At 33.7% G+C, this 11,966-nt stretch overlaps 1 protein-coding gene across 18 annotated transcripts in view; it reads left to right on the forward strand.

Moving 5' to 3' along the window:
• LOC102660211 (protein DETOXIFICATION 29) overlaps positions 1-10,581 on the forward strand; it is a 20,323-nt gene extending 9,742 nt beyond the window's left edge. For 17 of the 18 annotated variants that reach the window (XM_014764784.3, XM_014764785.3, XM_014764786.3 and 14 more), the window contains 3 exons: positions 9,482-9,600; positions 10,048-10,134; positions 10,261-10,581. In XM_014764784.3, coding sequence (XP_014620270.1) covers positions 9,482-9,526 — 45 coding nt within the window. In that variant the 3' untranslated portion in view covers positions 9,527-9,600; positions 10,048-10,134; positions 10,261-10,581. Of the gene's footprint in view, positions 1-9,481; positions 9,601-10,047; positions 10,135-10,245 lie in introns of all 18 variants that reach the window. The other variant, XM_041010732.1, reaches the window with a different exon arrangement.
• Positions 10,582-11,966: the final 1,385 nt, after the last annotated feature.

The raw sequence follows: 11,966 nt of genomic DNA on the forward strand, positions 1-11,966 counted from the left end.
TTTTGATCAAAGTTTCTCAACAACAAAAATAAATGTCAGTTATAAAATTGTACATAGAAAAAGATGTTGCTGGTGGTTTTACGTTTCATTCAGCAAATTCTGATAAATCATGTGAAAATAATTTATCTAATAATGAGTCGAAATCGTCAACAAATGTAAACAATTTAAATGATGATGCTGATTATCTTGTGTCTAATTCATACGTTGAAGAGTTTTTAGATGAAGATGATAATATTGATGATATATCTGATACAGATGATGAAGTCATTCACATGGTTGAACCAGTTATAATTGTTCAACCAAGAGAAGGTATATTTAATTAAATTAAAAAATAGTTGAATGCATTAATCATTTTATAACAATTATATTTAATGGTAAATGAATATTTTTGTGATATTGACCTGAATTTTATTTTTTTAAGTATTAGGTATAGAAGGAATTCAAAATCCATTTTGAAATGATGCTTTGTATTATAGCAATATCAATTGGAGTCATCCTGGTGAGAAGGATATTTGCGGTTTGGAGATGCCATCGAGTTTTAAGGTTGGGCAAGAATTATATGTTAGTATGCATTTTGACAGTAAAGATGTTGTAAAAAATACACTGAAATAATATGTTATAAAGGTGCTTCAAAGTTTTGAAGTTCTTGAAACCAAATCGCACAAATATATCGTTTGTTGTCCAAATAAAAGCGCATAGTGTCCTTGCCCTTTTTATATGAAGGCATTTTTATCTAAAAAAATTGATTCATGAAAAGTGTCACAATGGGGTGGACCACACACATGTCTGAATATGAGTGTGACACAAGATCATGACAAACTTGATTCAGATTTAATTGCTACTTGTATAGAAGGTACGTTTTTAATGTTCATAAAGGTGCATTAAAGTTTTAAAGTTCTTGAAACCAAATTAGACAAATATATCGTTTGTTGCTCGAAAAAAACACAGGGTATCCTTTCTCTTTTTATATGAAGACAATTTTATCTAAAAAAACTGATTCATGGAAAGTGACACAGTGGGATGAACCACACATATCTGAATATGAGTGTGACACAAGATCATGACAAACTTGATTCAAATTTAATTGTCACTTGTGTAGTCGGTACATTTTTAATGTTCATATTATCCCACTTTTGTGTTTTTTGTTATTTAAATTTTTTTAATTTTATTAACAAGCATGATTAGAGAAGATCCATAAATAAAAGTTTATTTGATTCAAGAAAAGATAAACATTCATATTATCCCACTTTTGTGTTTTTTGTTATTTAAATTTTTTTAATTTTATTAACAAGCATGATTAGAGAAGATCCATCAATAAAAGTTTCTTTGATTCAAGAAAAGATAAACAGTGAATTTGCCTATAAGATTTCGTACAAAAAAGCATGGATGGCGAGACAAAAAGCGATTGCAATTGAATATGGCGATTGGGAAAAGTCATATACCAAACTTTCATCGTGGCTAAAACACATGCAAAATAATTCTCCTTGGTCCTATTTTTAAATACTGCATGACGATTTTATTGTTGGAAATAGGGTGAATCGTGAACACCGTCAGTTTCATAGAGTATTTTAGACTTTCGGTCAATGTAAAAAGGTTTTTAATTATTGTAAGCCAATCATACAAGTTGACAACACACATTTATATGGGAAATACCATGAGACCCTGTTAATGGTCACATCACAAAATGAAAATGATGGTGTTCCACCTTTAGCATTCGTCGTAGTCGAAGGTGAAACGTTAACAACGTGATCATGGTTTTTGGCACACTTACGTAAACACGTGACAGATAAAAATTGTATTTATCTCATATATGATCGTCACGTGAGTATAAAGTCTATTGTTGCTAACGAAGCATTTAGTTGACAACCTTCCCACGCTTATCATGTTTACTGCGTCCAACACATAGCAAACAATTTCAATCGCAAATTCAACAATGTCAAACAAAAAGAAATGTTGAAGAAATTGGGTAAGATTTAATTTATAATATGATGTTAATTTAAGTATCATATATACTTAAAATTGTTGTTGCTAACTAATTGTATGCAACCTACATTCCTTGCAAGCATACATTTGATCAAAATTTCGTCAATTGAGTATAGTCAGTGCAACATGGATTGATCGCATTTCAAAGGAAAAATGGACCATGACTTATGATAAAGAAGGACGTAGATATAATCACATGACAATCAACCTCTTAGAATGTGTAAATAAGGTATTGAAGGATTGTCGCAACATACCGATAACAACTTTAGTGAAATCAACATATAGTAGGTGTCAAAAGTACTTTGTTGATCATGGTCGTCAAACCTAAAGACAATTAAATACAAGACAAGTGTATTGTTCTAAGGTTGTTAAAGAACTTAAAAAAAAATCAAGAACAAGCTTATTCGCACATCGTCCGCATCTATGATATCCACTCGACAAGGTTTGAAATAGATGAGACCTTCAATTTTATAACGCAACATGGCGAACAAAAGTGGACATTTAACTTGAATGACCATTGTTGTCAATGCGAAAAATATCATGCACTTCACTATCCATGTACACACATTATTGCTGCATGTGGTTACGTGAGCATGAATTATTTCCAATATATAGATGTTGTTTACACAAACGACCACATCTTACAAGCTTATTCCGCACAATGGTGGTCTCTTGGGAATGAAGCTTATCCCTGATCTAAGTATAATTAGTGCACGAAAGGTCGACCAAAATCAACAAGGATAAGGAATGAGATGGATTGACTCGAACAATCAGAGTACCGACAAAAATGTAGTAGATGTTGATGAGAATGACACAATAGGCGTCAATTTCCAATGCAATATGAATGTGGAAGTTGGTAAATTAATTGATTCATGTATTTTGTTTGTCTACTTAAATAAAATGGTAGTTATCAGTTTGTTTTTAAAATTATTTATTATTATATTTTTGTGTGTGACATAAACTGTATCCATTACTAAATATTCATAACATAAACGATAATAAAAATCGAAAATTTAAATTAAAACATACAATAAAATATTTAAAAAGTAATACGAAAATCAAGCGTCATGATGTCCGTGAGGATGTGCCGTATGAACATTCCCATCTTTGTGCTTGTCTATCCATCAGGATTTCTTTTGTCACGATGTCTCCCCAATTCAACTTGGTCTGCCTCGGCAGAAAATTGGTGACGTAAATCAACACCTAATAATTCATCCATATCAGGTATTGCTCCGGGTACATTCCATTGAGTACCTAACGGGGCATTTGGTGTTGGAATTCGATCATCATGGTGTTGTGAAGGGCTCATAGTAGGCCATGGAAAATTGGGATATGTCTCCGCAGCACCACCTAATGAATGTTCGCTTGCAGAAGTATCACTTTGACCTTTGAATGAATACTGATACATCTGTGCCGAATACTGAGAAAATGCTGGTGGTGTGTAATACATTCCATGACCACACTCTACCATCTGTGGGTACAAATATGGTCCCGCTTCAAGAGTCTCTCTTTGTCTGGCTATGCCTTGAGTTTCAACACTTGATTGGAGAATATTAAACTCTTGTGCTGAAAATTCATGTTCTGTTATCCTGTATTTTTTTAGAATAATCCTTGCCACTGATTTTTTATTCAACGGCTACAAGATCTACAATTCCGTGAGATTGGGCTTCTGCTGCTGACATAAAAACATCCATTTCCATGTCTTCGGATATAACCCATAAAGGTTTGCCCGTTCTTTGTACATAAACCCTTGTGATAGTTTCACTCATTTTCAGTAGCTCTTCCGCTTCCAGGATAAATTCTCCCGTTTGTGCCTCATAAAAAGAACTAGCGGGTTGGTGGATCATTACCCTGATTTGGCAAATTTACGTAACAGGGTTCCATTTAGAAACTTTTTACATAAATGGGTCTGTTTTCAAACAATTTGCACAAGGGGTCTCTTATTTGCATGGAAGCCGTTGTTGGCTTTGGCGGTAAAGCATGACTTGCCAGTGGCAATGGCGATACAGGTTGATCCCGCCATTGGCACTGGTAATACGAGCTTATGTGAACACTAAACCGCTAGTCCCATTGGCGATACGAGCCATGTGGAGTGCTTGCCACAAGTCCAATTGGCGATACGAGCTGGAGAGAGGTTGCCGCAAATTCCATTGGCGATATACAAGGGTGCTCTCGCCTCTCTCATTGGCGATATACAAGGAGTGCTTAAGGTTGTTTTTGTTTTCGGCATTTTTTATGTAGTCTAAAGGTGATGCTGGTCTCGTGCTCATATTTAATTTGGAGACTTTTGCATTTTCAACACGCGCAATGAAAATTTTTATCTGAGATATTCCGTATAAGCTTCGCACGTAAGATCATTGCGTCTAGAGAAAATATCCATTAATAAAATAATGTTGAAAAATATATTTGTAAATTTACCGAATCAATAAATGCTATGAAGGGTACTATTTTTTTATGATTTTGTAGTTCATGATTTTGCTCAGGATTATATTTTAAATGCTTTAAGAATGAATTCTGATTCTATTCTTTTCCTAGAGGTAATTAGTTCTCTGGTTGGTTTATCACCAAAAAAAATAAGAAATCAAATTTATAATTTTCAAAATAGCATAATACATTCCGTATAGATTATAAAAATATATAATCGGAAATAATATTGGTCATATCTTTTTTTGTCATGTCTCTTTTATTTTGGCAATTACATTATTGGAAATCATTAATTATTAATTCAATACAAGATCATATTTCATGTGTCTCTATTATATAAAGATTGACTAAAATAATCCTTAATTTAACAAAAAAGGTATTTTTTTCTCTGATTTTTCAAAAATTATCCTTACAATGCATTTTGATTTTATAATATTTATGAAGAAAAAATATTTTTCTTTTTTCAAATCAAATAATACTAATGAATTTCTTTTCTTTTCTTGTTTTGTTCATTTTGTCTATCTTGTTTTTTCTTCTTCGCCGAATATGCCAATCACAAATAAAAGAAATCTACTCCTAACTAAAAATGGAAACAAAAAAAAAAATATGTGCATGACGGTGACGATATGATGGAAATTGTTGGAAAAATATAATCATCGAATGAAATAGGACACGTGTGAAACGTAAATAATGAAGCGTAGACGCGAAACAATATATAATCATTTTATCATTATATCATTTCATAGTAGTTAACGCTAAAGCAAGAAAACGTGTACACAAGCAAGCAAAGTGGCAAACATTGGCAAGTATACGGTTTTTATTTCATTGGCGAGAGCACCCTTGTATCGCCAATGGAATTTGCGGCAACCTCTCTCCAGCTCGTATCGCCAATTGGACTTGCGGCAAGCACTCCACGTGGCTCGTATCGCCAATGGGACCAACGGTTTAGTGTCCACGTAAGCTCGTATCGCCAGTGCCAATGTCGGGATCAGCCTGTATCGCCATTGCCACTGGCGGGTCATGCTTTACCGCCAAAGCCAACAGCGGCTTCCATGCAAATAAGAGACCCTCTGTGCAAATTGTTTGAAAACATACCCATTTACGTAAAAAGTTTCTAAATGGAACCCTGTTACGTAAATTTGCCACCCTGGTTTTATAACTTAATAAGTATTTCCCTTATCTTGATAAAGATTTTGATAATGATTTCTCCTATATTGGTAAAGATGATCCTTATTCCCAAATAAAGGTAAAAGGGATAAATAACCATGTAACAGAAGTTCAGTGATTATCTCTTGCTCTTCAGATAAAATGGTTATTTTCTCCACATGCGGCACTAGATCATCCACTGTCCATGTATTTATCCCTTGTGGAGACACCATGTACTGTAATGTCTCTGCAACTTCAGCCCGCAATTATTAGGTGTTCAAATTAATAGACTAAAATTTCATAAATAATTTGAACTTAAATATTAAGAAAAAATTGAAAAATATCAATGTAGTTGTGTTTGCATTCTTAGGGTCAACAAACATATTCGTTTTTTTGCCTATATCACACCATATAGTCGGAGTTAAAGCTCAGTAGGCCTTTTTGTCAAGGATAATCGTCAATCCTAAAATCAGCCCGATTGTTCCATTGATGGATCATTGGGCCTAACAATTGCCCCCAATTTTCATCATGTTTTCCTTTCAATGTTATGTCATGAATATTAAAGGGGTGCAAAGGACACCGTGAAATTGGTTGTTGCATTCCAAATTGTCTCACTCTATCAAGTTGGTGCCACTCAAGAACTTGGAAACAAATTAGTGGCACCACCGCGCACCACGCTACATTTCCAACTAAACAAAACATTTGTTGTGTAAGGCTCTCACACTATAATTTCAATGTTGTTTATTTTCAGTGAAATATGACATTATTTATTATTTAAGAAATACATTTAAATGTTCTTATCTCATGTCGTTTCATAATATCTAATTTGCGACGAAAAAGTATCAAATCATCATTGTCGATATGTTGATTTTCACGTCGTAAGCCACCTAGAAAAAAATATAAATTAATATAAGTTACATTATTAATTATTTTGAAATGAAATCTAATTTTTTAAACGATTAACCTGTGTCCAAGTGATTTATTTTCTATTAGTGAAGGAGTCATCTTTGGAGTCAAACTTGTACATCGTTTTCATGTCCACATTTGTATTAAGACGCATGTCCACATTTGTATTAAGACGTACATACCTCCAATTGAATTAATTTTATAATCGGTGGCGGCGCTGCACATCTCTATGTATAAATAAGCAAGTACGACAGCTCTCCATGCATGCGTGCTGCACTATCTCTAAAGTCCCGTAAAAATTGCTGGTACCTTAGTGAAACTTTGCTACTACCTTTGTCAACAAATAAGACACCTTCAATGAATCTTAGGATCCATGCACATATAAACCTTTCTATTTGTTGTAATTTTCCGTCATGGTTATTTAATTCTAGAAAATGCTAAGCCCGCCAACTTAATTTAATCATACTACCTTGAAGTTCATCTTCTACTGACTAACAATTCTCCACATAAATAAGCTCAATTAAGGTTTGTTGAACCAATTAATGGTGACACATCTACACGAAGACCTAATAAAACAGATACATCTTGAAGAATAATAATGTACTCTCCGCATCTCATGTGAAAAGTATATGTTTTTGGTCTCCATCTTTCTATCAAGACGCTAATTAATGCCATATTTATTTTTAAATATCTCATTTTCATAATCCAGTAAAAATCAGATTGCTGAAGTAGAGAAATAATTTCGCCTGATATTTCTTCTTAACCCTGATATATGGGCACAACTCGTCTAAAATGTAATTTTCTATCTTATTTTTCATTGCAAATCCGTTGTGAAACATGTTATCTTGCATTCATAACACGTCATCATCAGCTGAACCAAATTTAAGTTTTATATTTGATGAAAATGATGAAGAAAATGCCATAAATACTATAAAATATAATATAATATAATATGTGACAAAAAATTTATAAAATATTTGTACATAATATAGTAAAATTAAGTACATTTATAAAAATAAAATTAAATATATATAAAAAATATTAATGACGCGATAGATATATTATACAAAATAAATTAAAATACATACAAAGAAACTAAACAAATAATAACACAATAAACATTATAAAAGTTAAATTCAATATATGCACAAAATTAATATATATATTAACAGAATAATAACTTAGCATAAATACTTTTATAATATTAACATATTAATAATAAACTAATACCAAAATATATATGTAAAATAAATATATTATACACCTCTATAATACCAAAAACAAAAAAATTTAAATATCAACAAAACAAAAAATACATAAAAAAATTGTTAGGATGAAATATTACCAAAGTTTCACTAACACCAACAACATAAAAAATGACTGCAGAATAAATGTTTTACACACATATATGTATAAAAACATATGGTGAATAATTTCGGTAACAATAATATAAAAATTGTAGACTACAAATATATATATATATTTGTAGTGACTGAGGGGGCGTTCGTAGTGACTGAGGGGGTCAAAGACCAAGAAGTGAGTTATTTATCAGCCAAGCATTCTATTCTTCTTATGGCTAGATCCAATCTCCTGGTCCCTGTGGAAAGGAAAAAGAATTTTTCACGTTCTTCCTTTCGGGAAGGAAGGATTAGTAAAATCCTATTGATTGCAATTTTCTCCAGACCCCCGGGAAAAGCATGAAAAAAAGGCTCGAATGGTACGATCCCACCGTCACCCCAGAACGAAAGGGGCGATCTCGTAGTTCTTGGTCTGTGAAGATACGTTGTTAGGTGCTCCGTTTTTTTCCATTGAGGCCAAACCTAAACCTGTGCTCGAGAGATAACTGTCCATATACTGATAAGGGATGTATGAATTCTCGAGAAGAGAGGAGCCGTGGTGGTCCCCCCCGGATCGCCCGGATCCCACGAGTGAAGAGAAAGTTGGATCAAAGACCAAGAAGTGAGTTATTGCCGGAATGAAGGGTTTTGCCACCACCACCAACGGAATAATTTGCTTTGAAGGTAGAAAACATAGAAAATCTTGAAGGCAGTGTGTGTATTCTGGACCACAAAAGGATCTTATATAAAGGGGAGGGGGAAAGGGTGGAGGCCGAAATTTAAATGGAGTTGGTCGCTCCCACCTTCAACGAAACAATGGCTATGCCTGCAACCACGCTTTTGAAAAGGCTACTGCATGGTGTTTCGCCGACATGGATGGCGAAACGCATGCACGTGAAAATATGCATTGGTGTTTCGTCAATGTGGATGACGACATGCACTGCATGTGTTCCGCCACTGAGGATGGCAACATGCACTCACTGTTTCGTGCACGTGAACCTTGCGCTGCTGTAGGCTGATACACCTGATGGCGACATGCATGCACTGTTTCGCCGATAGAAATAGTGAAATACGTGTTTCGCCATGCTCCTCGACAAAACCCTTACACAAAACAAACCCCCCATGGAAAATGTTTTACCCTTATTGAGAATTAGTTTCTAAAAGAAACCCCCCTGAGGTTATTTAGCCATAATTGGTTTATGTAAGAATATAGAATGAACTAGGGGTGCGCCACCCAAGAGCAACATTGTTTTCCCTGGTGGTTGCGGTGATTACTTCGGTTTTGATCGGAATTTTACTCGCTATTGTTTTGATGATCTTGCGGAATGAGTACCCTTCCCTGTTTTCAAACGACACAGAAGGGCAAGATCTAGTTAAGAACCTCACACCATTTTTGTGCTTCTGCATTGTCATTAATAATGTTCAGCCTGTTCTCTCAGGTAACAAAATTAATTAAGATTTTCAATTTCTTATCTCACATTCTGTAATTAACTCAAACATTATTTTTCTTTTGATTACTAATTAAGAGTTCAATCCCTATTATTTTACACTATCATCCAATTATAAATCATCATATGTAATGTTGCAATTGGGTGATTGTATAAATTTTTTTATAACGTTAATGCATAATTTTTTCCATTAAAATTAATAGTAGGTGTGACATTTTAAATTTTGATTTTGTGCAGGAGTTGCCATTGGTGCGGGATGGCAGGCTCTTGTTGCCTATGTAAACATTGCATGCTACTACCTTTTCGGAATTCCTGTGGGTCTTGTATTGGGTTACAAGCTTGACTGGGGAGTCAAGGTATGTCATTCTCAATTCTCTACTTAATTTATACGAATACTTTTGATGTATAATGAATAAGTATACGGATACTATTTAGTGAAGGAGAAATTAACCAATTAGAGGTATGTATTTTAAGTTAATTGGAAGAGAGAATTGATTTTAGAAGAATAGTTAATTAAGTCTTCCAAATATATATATACTGTTAATCTCACTGCTTATCTTTTAATAGGACTAACATATATAATTCATTTAATAATGAAAATGATAAGTGATAGGCTTCAATTTTTGTATATTGATTGGTGGATGAATGAATACTAAAATTTCAGCCATAGCAGAACACATTTAAATGTCAAGTAATTTTTTTTAAATGACTAGATATAAAGGTCAAGTAAAGCCTAACATGTTCTTCAAATTCAAAAGGCAGTACGCAGTTCTTTAATATTGTTGATAATTGTTTGTTTTCAGGGAATCTGGTTAGGAATGATAGCAGGGACTATCCTCCAAACGTGTGTTCTTTTGGTGCTGATTTACAAAACTAATTGGAACGAAGAGGTAAGATATTATTATTCAGTATTCTCTCATGTATATGAACAAATTGCAAGTTCAAGACGATGTTAAATTGCTTTCAAGCATACATATAATTAATTATTAAGTGGTGACTAGCACACAAAACCGCAGGCCTCCCTTGCCGAAGATAGGATACGGACTTGGGGTGGACATGAAAAAGCGACTGTGAAGGACACAAAAAACACAAAAGAAGAAACATGAAATTGCAGTAGGAGAAGTGGTACGATATGAAATGATATTTGAAATTGTTGACAGAAAAGCTTTAGTTGCTTTAGAATATTCTATAAAAATTGTTACAAAGTCATTATTTAACTTTTATTTATTTATTTTAGAAAACACGGAACAAGAGAACATGAAAGTAGGAGATTTTTCTTTTTGGTTAATAAATTGCAGTAAGAGAAAATGCATGGTAGCATACAACATTACACCGTACTATATTTGAATTGAGGACAGACGAGCTTTAGTTCATTTAGAATATTCCATGAAAATTGCTACGAAGTCATTTCTTTTTAATTATTTCATTTAGAAAATAATACGCACAACCTATTTTTCGTGGATAATATATAATAGACCCATATAGGTTTGGCAAATCAACTTAGTTTTCCTTATGTTAAAGCTGGGGGAGAATTATATACCAGGAACGATCGAACCTTGGGTACAGTCGTACAGATTGCCTTTAGTTAGTAAATATAAATGTGGGCATGACACAATTCCTTATGTTAGAGAATGCAAAAGTGGCTTGAACTTCTGAAGGGTATTATGTAATATTAACTCGTATGGTTTTGGGCATTGGAATCTCCAAGCTATTCCTAACTGCGCTCCAAACCAAATTGTAAATAGAATTAGTGCCATGGTGCCTCCTCCCTCACCTTCCAAGTTCTAATGGCCCTGACTTTGGAACCTAATAAATGGAGTTTTTTCTCTTAAAATCTGCCAATGAATTCGTATGTGCCCATAAATGGAGACAGAGGGTCTCTATGAATCATCTTATATGGAGCTGGTCGGGGCCTGAAAGATGTAAGATCATTATTTGGAAAATTGCTAGGATGGTCTCCTCCCAAACAAATGATGACCTTATATATTCAAGACACCTCACTTCCAACCTTAAGATTTGGCATGCTGGGAAATATCATTATTGTCGAACCAAATGCTTATATTGCATTTGCTGGTAAAAGAGTAGTTGAACAAACATTGTTTTTAAGGACTGTTTATTTGCTAAAGCCATAGGGAACAAGTTGGTTTCAAATTCAACACTCATTTTTTTTTTTGAATGGACCCTTTCTCATGGTTCATTCAAGTTTAATCTCCTTTCTAACACTCGGCAACAGCGTACATGGAGCCATTATTTTTGGGGTCACAATAGCTCTACTAATGAAGCCATTTTCAATACCAAACAATCAAATCCCACCAATACTGTGGCTATTGTATTGCATGCTTCAAAAATGCTACAGAAGTCCAATATAGATTGACTTAGATTCTCCTCTGCTATAAAAAAATTTGAATTAAGGAGGAACTCTCCTGTGCATAACAACACTTCTCTGGTTTCTCACATTCAAGTATTTAACTGGTTTTTCCTAAAAGATAGACAATTTAAATGGTGCCATGCCATATGCTTAGAAAAGCAAATGAACTTGTATATTGCGTTCACTCCAATGTTCCTTTTTAAGATTTTTTAATTCCTCCAGATTTTGTTCTTCTAGCTTAGTTGGGGGACTACTATTTTCCCTCGGGTATTTTGAGTTTGTTTTTATATCTTTTCTCTCACACACAAAAAAACAAGGATAAATAATTTAATCAAAGTATGAAACAAGGAGATT

This window comes from Glycine max, chromosome 2 (assembly GCF_000004515.6).
Source record: "Glycine max cultivar Williams 82 chromosome 2, Glycine_max_v4.0, whole genome shotgun sequence".
Taxonomy (NCBI): Eukaryota; Viridiplantae; Streptophyta; class Magnoliopsida; order Fabales; family Fabaceae; genus Glycine; species Glycine max.